The sequence below is a fragment of the Hippoglossus stenolepis genome, chromosome 18, assembly GCF_022539355.2.
Source record: "Hippoglossus stenolepis isolate QCI-W04-F060 chromosome 18, HSTE1.2, whole genome shotgun sequence".
Lineage (NCBI taxonomy): Eukaryota > Metazoa > Chordata > Actinopteri > Pleuronectiformes > Pleuronectidae > Hippoglossus > Hippoglossus stenolepis.
The window spans coordinates 16,998,789-17,012,706 of record NC_061500.1 but is presented as its reverse complement, the minus strand read 5'-3'; the positions used below and the strand labels follow the sequence as shown (position 1 = coordinate 17,012,706).

General features: G+C 43.3%; 1 protein-coding gene across 2 annotated transcripts; it reads left to right on the top strand.

The window, feature by feature from the left end:
• Positions 1–12,370, top strand: enc1 (ectodermal-neural cortex 1). 2 transcript variants are annotated; one of them, XM_035185096.2, is made up of 3 exons: positions 1–342; positions 6,152–7,968; positions 11,592–12,370. In XM_035185096.2, the coding sequence occupies exon 2, from the start codon at positions 6,158–6,160 to the stop codon at positions 7,931–7,933; it is 1,776 nt and encodes a 591-aa protein (XP_035040987.1). In that variant the 5' UTR covers positions 1–342; positions 6,152–6,157; the 3' UTR covers positions 7,934–7,968; positions 11,592–12,370. The 2 variants fall into 2 exon arrangements, with proteins under 2 accessions (XP_035040987.1, XP_035040986.1); XM_035185095.2 differs by having other exon boundaries at positions 1–512.
• Positions 12,371–13,918: the final 1,548 nt, after the last annotated feature.

Sequence of the window (13,918 nt, the reverse complement as noted above, 5' to 3'; positions counted from 1 at the left end):
GAAGGAGGAGGAGGAGGAGGAGGACTGTCACACAGCAGCGGAGTCCAGTCTCCGCACAACTCTGCCCGTCCTCGGCAACAGCAGCCTCGTCTCTCAGTGCGTGCGTGAGCCCCGATGTCCGTGAATCTACCCGCACACGTGTAATCAGTAAGTGTGTGGAGGAGAGAGAGCGGCCTCAGCGCGACCGAGTTTCCGGCTTTTCCACGGGAACGAGCACGGACTTACCAGCCGACTCCCCCCCCCCCACACACCGAGCGCGGGGCTCGCATCGTGGCTTTTTCACGGGTGGCATGCTCCGGGGACACCGCGGGCGCTGTTGAACTCCTGCTTTCACCCGAAGAGGTACATTTTTTTTTACTACCGATCAGCTCCCAACACGGGCTGCTCCACACCCACACCATTGTTTTAATGGAGCCGCTGGTGCATCCCTGACGATGGGAAACTAACAGAGAGACAGAGCGCGCAGCAGGAAACAGGCGAACACACAAAAGATTGTTGTGATCATGTCAGGGGTATGTTGTTGCGGCCATCTACCCAGCACTGGGATTGTTGCATGTGTGTATCTGTATGAAATGTGCCCCCAGATCTCCTCCTCTCCTCCCGTGTGTCCTCTCCGGAGCGTCTCCTGAACTCACGCACGCCCGAGATGTATTTTGAAGGCGACATCAGGTGTGACTGTGTCGCCCCCTCTTCTCCATTATCCTTTTGATAACCAGTAGTTAGTGGGGAGGTTTAAACCCAGTTTCCCCTCGTGGACAGCTGGTGGGGGACTAAATCTCATTCGGTTTGATTTGAATGAAGATGGATGCAGACGATCAGATCAATAGTTGCTGGTCTGCTCTTGTTTTTGAATATCGTTTCATCCCCCCCCCCCCCCCTCCGAGAACGGCAGATGTATACACTTGGCCCATATAAGCCTGTTGTTTACTTTCGAAGTCTCTCCCTCCCCATCCCTCTTCCTGCGGCCCCGCGGATGACCGTGAACACCTGGCAATGGTTTTTAAACAGAGTGCAGCCCGGCTAGGCCACAGCCCAGTCCGCAGATCATGCATATGTCTTTTCTTCTTGTTCTTCACCATGTTCTTTCTGAGGGTGGACATCTCTCACACACTGTCAGGGCACGTTGGAGTGAATGTACTGGCTGTGGTGTTGTCACAGAAACGGGGCTGTGAAATCAATCATGGACTAACTACCATGGGCACTGATTGATGACTGTTATTTCTGGTTGGCTCTGGGGCTGGAATTAGTAATTATTTTTTGGTTAATTGATCAGTGACACTGCATTGATATGTGCTTGTTTAGTTTGTGACCAGCAGCCAGACACTTAACGGTATTCACATATGTGACAAAGAAAAGCAACAGAGTCTGAAGCAGAGAGTGGGTAGTGTCCATTTGACTATTTGTGCTTGAAAAATGACTGAATCTGTTGTTAAAATATTAATGCATTTACTGCATGAACATTTCAGTGCTTGTTGGTTTACGCTGCAAAATAATTTATTTTGAAGATTTCTTTTTCCCGTTTTATTTTATATTTTCATTAAGGTTATACATTACAATGAATATTCCTTAGTAACCACTCTTGACATTAATTATTACAACTGGGATCGAAGTGAATGCGTACGCTCATCAGGTAATAATGAGAGAGCACGATGAAGCCAAAAACCAAACGGCCACACTATCACATTACGAGTGCAACACAAGCAATCAGGTGGAGTCTAGTATGTGAAAAGTTAGTTTGAGGACAAGTTAGGTAATTGATATCCAAATTGTCGTTTGATTTGAAAATGTTTGAAAGTCAGCCCTAAAATTATCTGTCAAGCAAAGTGAGGTAACCAAAGTGTTGAGGATATTACGTTTCCTCCTGTGGATGCAGCTGAAAAAAAGTCATTAATTTGTCCTTGGTTAGAGATGAGATTAAAAGCTAATAATCTTAGTGGTAAGATCTCAACATTAACCAAACAATTGAAATGGTTTTCTATAATAATAACATAATAATAACTATTCTTTCAATGTTTGGAATTTTCAACTCCCTCGCTATGACTAAAAACTCAGCCAGTTACTGACTGGCGCTCCAGGACTGCGCTGTCTGCTTCACTGCTTAGATCTGCAGGCGTTGGTCAAGGTGGTTGCAAGAAATCCTCAGCAACAGAGAGCAGGCTGTCATCAGAGCTTTCCATGTTGAGCTGCACGTTACTTTAAACTCTGGAGTGGGGACCTGATGCATATTATAATTATATAATATATTGGCTACTACGTCAAACAAAATCGGCGACAATTCCCTCCATAGCTTTGTGTTTTAACTTAGGATGTTAACAGTGTTGCTGTAACCCGTTTTCTCTGAAGAGCCACATTAACTGCAGTGACTGTGAGCTTGGCCTGTGATAATGCTGCAGAGCTTCTTCAGAAGTAGTCCTCCTTAAACTGTCACTTTTTATTGTTTGCGTGCAGGACACTGTTTGCACAGCCTTTTACTAAACAGTCAATGATGCAGAGTGAAGTTAGAAAACTGGGTTTACTTAGCTGCTGTTATCTTTTCACGCATTGCCTTTAGGCTATTCCAGAGGTCTGTTAGGCAGTCGACACAATCTTCAGACCCGAGTTCACAACTTTTAAAAATAAAAGTGTGACATGACTGAGATCAGCACCGGTTGCGGGGTCAGTCCATCTGTGTCTGTAACAGTCCTACATGGTGGTTTGACCCAGTTACCGACCACTGATGTGGTTTATTTGAGGATGCAGAAGAAGCACACTTCCCCGCAATAGAACAAGAAGAACAACAGAATTAAATATGGCATACATGTACAGATAGGTAAAGTATGTACTCGGAAATATTTTTACTAGAATATATAGGTTTGACTCAAAGTAGTGAAACATCTGTAACCAAAAAATGTTGGGAACAAGCAACTTTATAACATAGGACAAAGTCCCATTTAAATTACAAATGGGTGAACGAAAAAGGGTTTCATGACCTGCAGGCCTACTTGTTAACCCAGGCTTTATAATTTGAAATGCAAATGGTGTAAGTATGTGGCTTTCTGCTCTTCTCTTTCTCCAGCTCTCCTGCACTCACTGCATGTATGAGTGAGCTCATTGAACTCTGGTTAAGAGTTTGTTGGTTGTTTGATGAAATGCAAAACTTAGATTATGTAACCAGATCACCTCTGGTAATTGTGTGGGGGCGGTATGTAATCGAATGGGACCGTGGCAGCGGGATAATACAGGAATGTGTGAACTCACATTATCATGTTTTAGGCCATGAGGTAATAAATGTAAAATTTCAGGTATTATAAAAGATGGGGTTGTTGAATAGATGCTGTGTTGAAAAGTAAGACTTTAAGACATTTAGAAATTCCTGATTCTCTGTTTTCAGAGATGACCTACGGGTAAAATCCGGAGAAAATGACCACTAAATAATAACTGCTGATTTGTCATCAAATGATTTTATTCGGTCATGTGCATCAGCTACCGTGCCTCTGTCCTGCACCGCTGAAGGTGATACTTATTAACATGCTAATCATTGGGATACGCAAATCCTTGCAAGTTCACTGACTTATTTATTTGGGTCAATTGCTTAAATCAACCCACTTAGGACTTCCAGAATACATGAGCTACAGTCTTAGTTGTGGGTGTGTGTATGTGTGTAGGTGTGTGGAATGTGACATGTGACATGTGTAGCAGGTGAGAGTCTCATTATAGTTGAGCCAGAGGCTATGAGATGACGGGTTGCTAGTTTTGTCGCTGGAATGCAATAAATCCTGCATTTCATTAAGTTGTGATGAATAATATTCTCCCTCTTATTATTATTGTCAAATATAACTGGAAAGCTGTTTGTACATATAGGTTTTCCCAGTCTTAATTTAAGCTAACAGGCTGCCGGCTGTTGCTTTATATTCAGCATGCATGAGAGTGGTATCCATCTTCTAATCTCACCAAGGGCAAGAGAGTGAATAAATAAGAGTCAAACTATTCATCGGAAGCCGCTTTATTGGCTCACATCTCTTGAATTCAATTGGACAGATTTATTTCATGACATAACCACAGGATGTGCTTTTTTATCGTTATAGTTCACATTAAATTGAAATCGGGCATCTTACATTCTCGGTATCTTTCTCTCCTTGCAATATTCAGCCTCACTGTAAAGGCCCAATGAACACAGCCCGTTCAAGGCAGGAATGTTGAGCCTTTTTTCTGTCTCGCCGTTCTGTATAAAAGGTACGGATGCATGGAATGATAGTAGGGCTGTTGTTGTTCCACTAGTATGCTGGCAGCGTAGGTCGTCCCGGGGCATAATCGATGTCTGGAAACAAGAGCTGAATGGTGGAACAGGTCGCTGACGATGTTGTGCCTCTAATTTCTAATGCCAGCATATTTAAAATCATACACAGGGCAGAAATATGCTGGCTTGTTAGGTTCTGTGTAAATGAGCAAAGCATACAGAGCTTCTGCTTTCAGACATGCCCTGAACTGGGGCCGATTGTGAGAATGCAAATGTCTGAGTGACTTGCTCTGGACTTTCCCCGGAGTTTCTCCTTCCAGCTCCCTAGTAAAATGTCAGGTAAACGTCCGAGTGAGCCAATGTGAGAATGCAGCAGGAAAATGCACAGTGACCGAGCGGGTTGATAACAGGTGACGGATGCATAACACAACCCAAATGAACAGAAAACAAATATCTCAAGATGAAAAGAGATCAACAGCAAACCTGAGTGTTGTGGAGGAAAAACACAAAAGTTTCTTGTTTCTTTGCTTTAGCTTCGCTTTAACAGTAATTTGATCATGTTCGATGGACTTATGCCAAATAACAATGCAGCTCTGTCGAAGCCAAAGGTGTAAGGGACACCTGATTGTGTGTTCACGTGATAGCATTCTGAGGATTCTGTAGCAGATGATGCAACTGGAGGAAAATATATATAAATTATAAAATTGTGGTTCAACTTGACCTTGTCAGTTAGCATTGATGACAATCATGACAAGCTTTTGGGTGGAGAAAATGGTATCGAAGCACTCTTGCCTGTGTTGCACTGCCTCTCCCATCATTGCTATTGCTGGTTATTTATTGTGTGATACACTTAGAATATGGATTGGCATGAGAATGTAAAGTTTTTAAGGATGTTTTCCTACTGTAAACAACCTTGCCTTGAACATTTTTTCATCAGTGAAATCAATTGAAGCCTGCAGAATTAGATGAGTATAATCCATTCTGAAGGTTTACTGTTAAGATTAAGGAATCTTCTTTCACTGCTCAAATAATTTCCCCAAAAACTATAGAGGGTTAGGGTGAGACCTTAAAAACGTCTGCTTGAAGAATCTGTCAGTTGTGGATTTAATAGGTCAGACAGCGACTCAGTATTTCGGGAAACTCACGGCTGCAGGCACTTGACATGTCTTGAAATTGGGTGGGATGAAAGTGAGCCCTGAGCGAGGACAGGGCAAGGACTGTGAGGATTGGAGCTGTGACTTTGGAAGAGGAGTAAATTCTGTGCATTTCTCAGAAGCTTAAAAGAAATCCTGCTCTCTCTTTTTTTTTTTTTTTACCTCTTTTTTTCTTCTAAATCACAGCATCTCAACTAGAGGGGGATTAGTACTGGTAAGAGATGAAAGTGGAAAAGCCTCCTGCTCTCTGAAGAGAAGACAATTGTTATCTGCTTGACCTTCACAACTACCAGATATATGCCGCTCGTACTTTTAATCATCAAATGTCTTCCTATTTCTTAGAAAGGAAAATGCTAGGGGTCAACAATGTAATATTTTAGCATTGACGTCACAGTGTGGAAACGTGCAATAGTCCCTGCCGAGGATGCAATTTAATCTACAGCAAAATCTGCTTTTTATACTTAGACTTTTAATCAAGTTTCACTAATACACATCATCATTTAGCTTGAGTTTTAGATTTTACATTCTACCAGCAGGGGAGATCTTTGTTGAATTTGGTTGGATGTCTGATCATACAAGATAAATTGTTATGACACTCTAATAATCTAAATTATTTCCTGAACAAACTCCTATATTATTACTTAAAACCTGCTTCCTCTTTACAAAAAAACTGTTTTAAAGAGAACTTCAAAATGTTCTACAGCAAGCAGACACTGTATAATAATTTACTCAAAATAGTAATTGCATTAAAGAAAGATTTTTCTTGTCTTTTCTCTCCCAGGATTCAATGAAAATGTCCGTGTGCGTCCATGAGAACCGGAAATCCAGAGCCAGCACTGGCTCTATGAACATCTACCTGTTCCACAAGTCTTCCTATGCCGACAGTGTCCTCATGCACCTCAACTCATTGCGGCAGCAAAGGCTTTTCACGGACGTCCTGCTTCATGCCGGCAGCCGCTCCTTTCCCTGCCATCGTGCAGTGCTGGCTGCCTGCAGCCGCTACTTTGAGGCCATGTTCAGTGGTGGGCTGAGGGAGAGCCAGGCCAGCGAAGTCAACTTCCATGACTCCATCCACCCGGAGGTTTTAGAACTTCTGCTGGATTATGCATACTCGTCACGTGTAGTCATCAACGAGGAGAACGCAGAGTCACTTCTGGAAGCAGGGGACATGTTGGAATTTCAGGACATCCGAGATGCCTGTGCTGAATTCCTAGAGAGAAACCTTCATCCGACTAACTGTCTTGGCATGTTGATACTCTCTGATGCCCACCAGTGTACCAAGCTGTCAGAGCTCTCCTGGGGCATGTGCCTCAGCAACTTCCCAGCTATTTGCAAGACAGAGGACTTCCTCCAATTGCCCAAAGATATGGTGGTGCAACTTTTGTCACACGAGGAGCTAGAGACAGAAGATGAGAGACTTGTTTATGAAGCTGCTCTTAACTGGATCAACTATGATGTGGAAAAGAGACACTGCTACCTACCGGAGCTTCTGAGAACGGTCCGCCTCGCCCTGCTGCCTGCCATCTTTCTGATGGAGAATGTCTCTACAGAAGAGTTGATCAACGCCCAGGCCAAGAGCAAGGAACTGGTGGATGAAGCGATCCGCTGTAAGCTGAAAATCCTGCAGAATGATGGTGTTGTAAACAGCCCCTGTGCTCGACCAAGAAAAACCAGCCATGCTCTCTTTCTACTTGGAGGGCAGACTTTCATGTGTGACAAGTTGTACCTGGTAGACCAGAAGGCCAAAGAGATCATCCCCAAAGCTGACATCCCCAGCCCCAGGAAGGAGTTCAGTGCCTGCGCCATCGGCTGTAAGGTGTACATCACTGGTGGGAGAGGCTCAGAGAATGGTGTGTCTAAAGATGTATGGGTCTACGACACTGTCCAAGAGGAGTGGTCCAAAGCAGCTCCAATGCTCATCGCTAGGTTTGGCCATGGTTCTGCAGAGTTAAAACATTGCCTCTATGTAGTAGGAGGCCACACTGCAGCAACTGGCTGCCTCCCGGCTTCTCCATCCGTGTCACTCAAACAGGTGGAGCAATTCGACCCAGTGGCGAACAAGTGGACCATGGTGGCTCCCCTGAGAGAAGGCGTGAGCAATGCAGCAGTAGTCAGCGTCAAACTCAAGCTGTTTGCCTTCGGAGGAACCAGCGTCACCCACGACAAGCTGCCCAAGGTGCAGTGCTACGATCCGCAGGAGAATCGATGGACTGTGCCCGCATCTTGCCCGCAACCCTGGCGCTACACAGCTGCCGCCGTGCTAGGAAATCAGATCTTCGTCATGGGTGGGGATACAGAGTTTTCAGCATGCTCGGCTTATAAGTTCAGCAGCGACACCTACCAGTGGACTAAAGTGGGCGATGTCACAGCCAAGCGGATGAGCTGCCAGGCTGTAGCATCGGGGAACAAACTCTATGTGGTGGGTGGGTACTTTGGCACACAACGGTGTAAAACTCTGGACTGCTATGACCCCACACTGGATGCTTGGAACAGCATCACCACTGTGCCGTACTCGCTCATCCCCACTGCTTTCGTCAGCACCTGGAAACATCTGCCTGCTTGAGCCCCAAAACTCTCGACCTGCACCGTTTTCATAAGGTATGTCTGACCTCTCATGTCTCTTTGTCTGTTTTAGGGTGTACTACTGCATGTGGAGATAAAAATGTAAGCCCTTTGCTTTAGTGATTGAAAATTAAAAAAATCTGGGTATGTGGCGCTTCAAAGAAGTGAGATTATCTTATTTGATGCTACTAAGTAAATGTGTGTAATGTAAATGCCAGGTTTGACATGGAGGAAAATGTATTGAACAGTAAAGATCTTAATGTTGGTTGTGCTGCATCGAATTCTATACTTTTGAAAAATGTAAGTTTAACGATCTATACAACATTGATTCAGTTACATTTTTTATAACTTAACTCATTGATTTTTGGTTTGGTGCACTAAGTAGGCAGATACTAAGATCGTACGTATCTACTTTGTATTTTCAGGGTGTAGAGATAATTATATTCTCGCTGATATCCCTCTTTCACACTATCACTTCACACAAACATCAGAATCACAGAGATACATATTGAAGCAGCACATTTTAAAGTCAATGCATTTTACTTTCAAGTGTTCAATTTGAGCTGCGAGTAGCCTTCACACAAGAGTAAATCATTATAGATTATACCTACAAATTCACACAAATACAACAAAAATAAAGTTAAATTGAGAAAAATAAGGGTGAAAATGGACAAAAATAAAACTAATAAAATATTCCTGAACTGCAATTTTTATATATGCACATCAGCCAACATATTTTACATGCTGATGCTGCAATCCAAGCATTGATATCCAATTGTTGGTCCCTGTGGGTAGGTAGTGTCTTCTCAGTAGAAGAGAGGAGGGAAATGTAGCAGAGGGAGGGTGGACGGGTGGGGGATTGATAGGGGCTTGTGTGTGTTAGTTAAGTGAGTTATGTCGCTATAGGGATGGGCTGAAGGACAGAGGAGGTAATTGAAAGAGAATGGGATACTTTTATTGCTCCTGTGGGGGAAATCGTTCTAAGAGGCAAAAGGGGGTCTGCCAATTAGACAAGCCACACACCAGCAGGCTACAACACCCTGGCGAGGCTAATCCACTCTCAGTCACCTTCCTTTGTTGCGGTTTTGGTCTTTGCGTTGGGTGAGAGGGAGGCAGCCAGAGACTCACGCAGTGTCGGAGAACATTCATCATCAGTTCCAAGTGGAGGTGACTGAGAGAAGTGGCAAAAGAGGAAATGAGGAGCCCCCCACCTCCAAAGCCCAGTCAGACCCACGTCATCGTTGATAGTCATGGTCTCACTCTAAAGATTTACTGTTAAAGTCAGAAGTCTCTTCTGGCTCCATCTATGTCTTCTTGGCCTCATTCTAACCCCGCTCCCCTGCTGTGATGATGAACGGTGCAGGCGTACAGGCGTGCAGAGCGTGTTTAGTCATCTGGCTAACCTGATCTTCCTGCATGCTGCAGGCCGTGGAGCCCCGATCACATCACATCACACAAACCTTACACCCTAATCCCATGCCCTCAAACATAAACAGGCAGACAGTCCCCGTTTATTTCTCTGTATTTGTAAAAACGGTTGGCAGCCCTCAGCTCCAGAGTGACTCCCCACTGTCCAGCACCACACACTCTCTTATTCGAATTTAGCCAGGAAGCAGCTCAGAGCAGCTTCACTGCTCCGATGCCGTGATGTCCTTCCTCTCCACAGGATGAAATATTTTTTGAAGACTTATTATTCCCTTTCTTTTCACCGGCTCATCTCTGAAAAGGAGAGACTACACTGAAGGTTTGAACCATCTCTAAGCCAGTGCAACACAGTGTTCGGTGAAGGATATAATCCTGCCACTAATTTAATATGGAATTTGTTTTTTGCGCGTCTGCCTGTCATGGCAACTGACTGTCTACTCGGTGAACGCGCTGAAAAGACAGAATGTGGAGGAATGGAAAAGAAGGCTGACTGTTTAGGAATGAAAGGGGGGAAAGGAAGTATGTTAGACCTCACAGAAGGAGACTGTAACTGGGAGAGAAAGAAGTTCTAGATTTCTCCCAGGGGAACAATTCCAAACTTCTCTTTTGTTTGCTTGGAAAGCTTTTAGCTGGGGCTAGTGGTGCGGACAATTCAAATGACACATTATTTTTGACTGACGTTATTAATGTTAATAATGTAGCATTACTTTAAGGACAGTACTGTTGCAGATATTTTAAAGAAATTTACACATGATAAATTACTTTTTTTAAACCACCAAAAAGCTATAAATGTAAATCTTGCATGACATCGGTCACTTCACTTCGACAGGACGGTATAATGAATTGAAACTCAAATGCAGTTTTAAGGCCAAGAAAACATCACATTTAATCTTTATTACAACTTTACAATTTGAATTTAAAGCTTAATGCATCTTGCCTCATAACACCATACTGATATATGGCCTGACATTTGCCAAATAGTCCAGGGATAAGAACCAAGTGAACGAATGCAACGCCACCACAAACGAGTCAGTCTCTACACACACTGAGCTGAAGTAACCTGATCAGCTTCATGGCAGTTTAAATGCTCATTAAAATAAATGAATGTGGTATGCAGAGGTGGCAAAAGTACTCACATTCTTTACTGAAGTAGAAGTACAGATACTTGTGTAAAAAAAAAAGACTCTGGGAAAAGTAGAAGTACTGATTCAACTCATTTACTCAAGTAAAAGTAAGAAAGTACAGGCCCCAAAATGTACTCAAGTACAAAAGGAAATAAAGGAAAAATGATTTTTTAACTTCAATGATACACGATGCCCCTTATGATAACTCGGCAAAACGAAAAAAGTTCTAGGCACACAAAATAGGATAGTTTTCCCCTTTTGCCAACAACCTGCACAGTGCTGCTACAGAGAAAGACAAAAAAATCACTGGACACAGTCTAGTTTTGCTGCAAGACAAATTTCAGACTGAATAATAAAGACTGAACTGAACCGACGTCCTGCATATGAGCACCTGGATCATTGTTTGCAGGGAATAAATGGATGGGGAATGTGCTGGCGTTGATTAAGTCCCTGCCCTTTGTACACACCGCCCCTCGCTGCTACCGATGGGATGGTTTAGTGAGGTCCTTTTTGTTAGAGATAAGTGCAAGAGCAATAGTTGTTTTTAATGCACCAGTGGGAGTGAAGAAGAACCTTCACTCAGGTAGAAAGTGTTGTTGGGAACAGACTGTACAGAGTTGAACAATTTACCAGATCTGTTCGAGATACAGAATGTAAGACCGTAACTTGGAAATATAGTTATGTGATGCTCATGGTGTTAAATCCTTGTTCCGACCTAATCAGGGAGAAATTCTTAAATTTAGCCGGTGATTGTTGAGTGTTATTGCAGTTTGGGTTTGTGTTGGATTAAACCATTTAAGAAGTACATAAAAAGCAGTCCAATACAGTATCAAATAGGAAGCTATTGCTTTGGATTGGATTTCACTGTCCAGGTTTTGATTTGATTGTATCCACCCTCGGTAAATCCCCCACTTTGAAAAAGGAAAAACACTGAATAATTAAAAATGTCATTAACGTTGTGAGATGACCCAGGAGCTTTATGCCTGAGCGTTTTCTTTTCTTAATTTCTTTTCTCTTTTTTTACTTCCTTTTGTACTTGGAATAATTAAAAAGTCATCTTCATACGTCATATTAGCCTGTTTAACGAGTCCTTCTTTTTCTCTCCCGCAGATTTCCCTGTTTTGCATCATCTTCTGGACTCCAACTGTGAAGAAGCACACATTCTCTTCCTCTGAAAGAGACATTGAGCAGTGATGTACAGACACCCACATTCATTTTAACGTTGCGAAGATGCCGAAGCGGAGACGCGTATAGCTGGACACTTCGCCGGAATGTTGCCACCTCCTGTGGCAGGGAAGGAAGAGGAGACGTACAGTGACAGTAATTCACGCAAACAAACCAAACAAACCGCTGCTTGTAATTTGAGGATCACCCTTGTCCACATCCAGCATATCAGGCTTTCATGCTGCCATATGAGGACTGCAAGCATACGACACAACCTGCATTTTTCCCTTTTAGACATGGCAGGCTTGTGAGGCTCTGTATTGAGGTTTTTCTCTATGATTTAAAAAAAATAAAATAAAATAAAATGGACAAAAAAACACTCATAGCATGATGAATGTTCTGTTTAGACCGAGGGAAGGAGAACGCAGCGATGGGTGTGCGGAAGAACAGAAAGCAACTAGGTTTGACTGAATACAGTTGATTTATAAAATGCACAATGAAGGAGCAAACCTTCCCTTTCTGTCCTCTGATAAGCTCTTCTGTTTGACCCTTTGTATGCATTTCTTTTCTTTTTTTTTTCAAAGGCGTGCTTCTAACAGCTTGCACACAGAAACAAACCTCCGAGTGTTCCTCTCGTGAAGGCTCTGGCAGTCCGCTGTCACTGCCAGTTGCGAGGTGTTGATGCCCAACACCAGTTGAGGAGGACGGAGGGGGATCTGTGCTTAGCTATGGGGGCGGGGGCGGGTGGAGGGGGTCAATGTGCCTTGAGGGTCATGACCTTACATGTTTGCTGTTTTGCAGCTACACACTAACGCCCGCTGAGTGCCGGTTAACAGGCCCACTGTAACAATTCAGTGTTGTCATATTCAGCTGTACACTTAATGCTGTAAAAGAGCGGCTGCGCTTCTTCAGATAAAAGCAGCGGCTTGCTTGCTGAGTCATAGATAAAAGCCTTTTTAGAGCATGTCCACTCATAGTGATTCAGTGCAACTGGCATGAACTCTTCTCTATGGTCACAGGACTTTTGTCACCTTAACCTAAACTGAGAATTTAATCGGTTTCTTTTTTTTTTTTTTCAAACTTGCTGCAATGTAGTCTTAATTTATATGACGATGTTTACTCTGTTATGTTCATATGTTTTAATCCTATTTATTTCCTCTCTGCCTGCATTCATATGTGAAACTATGTTTGGCTTATGTCGTGCATGGCCACGTGTTGTGTTTTATTTGACCTCAGTTGGGCTGCATTTTGCACAGTTCAGTCTTTTGCAGGAGAAACTTGTTCTTTTGAAAGAGGCAGGGGTGCAACTCGTCAGAGTGTGGATGGAAGAAGGAGAATGGCTCTGATTACTGATGACGTAAAGCAGTTTTTGCTTCTGCTTGAAAAGGAAGATTCAATTAGGTTGAAAGAATTAATCATTTTTACTTTACATAGACTCTCTTTAAGCTCTAACCTGGGTCCAAACCTAATTTGCCTGTTGGGGCTCAAATTGTACCAAAACAGACCAGAAGATATGAGCCATAAGGCAGCTGGACCGGTGCGGTGTGTGATCCAGTGACTATCAAGGACATCACAGAGGAATCCTGACATGGTTAAGAATGCGATGGCCTGTGCAGCTGTCCTTCGAGACAGCTGGAGAACTGTCACATGTGCTCACTTGGCTCTTTGGGGTGTAAAGCCACAGTATTCTTCACCATTAAGTGGAGAGAGAGAGAGAAAGAGAGAGAGAGTTGAATCCAGCAAACTGTGCATTGATAAGGGCAGACACCGCAGTGCTTTTCATCATAGTGTTAATGATGCACATACAAAAGAAAAAGAAAATCGCTGCAAGTTCTTAAAGAACAAACAGTGAGAATGTCCTGAAACACGTGCATATCAAATGCTTGGTAACTCTAATAATGTGTTTTTGTCTGTGTGTCTGTCTATGTGACCTGAACATTGACATTTTACAATTGGATATAAATGGACTCATTGAATTTCAATGTAAGAGGTAATGTTTCAGTGCAACGTGTATTGTTTTCTTCCTCGCGTCCTTCCTCATGGATTCATGAATAAATTCAGATCGGTGGCGATCATCCGGGAAACGGCCCTGTAAATTCCTGCTCCCCCTTTCTTAAGCCGCCCAAAAGTTACTCCTTTTATCTGCGGTCTCTGGACTTCACAGAGACCCTCGTGGCCCCGTAATGTTCACCTCCTCCAGCCATTGAACACAGATCCTCTGGCCCCCACCAATCAGATAAGAGCATTTCTTTCCCATAGAGCACAAGTTGCCC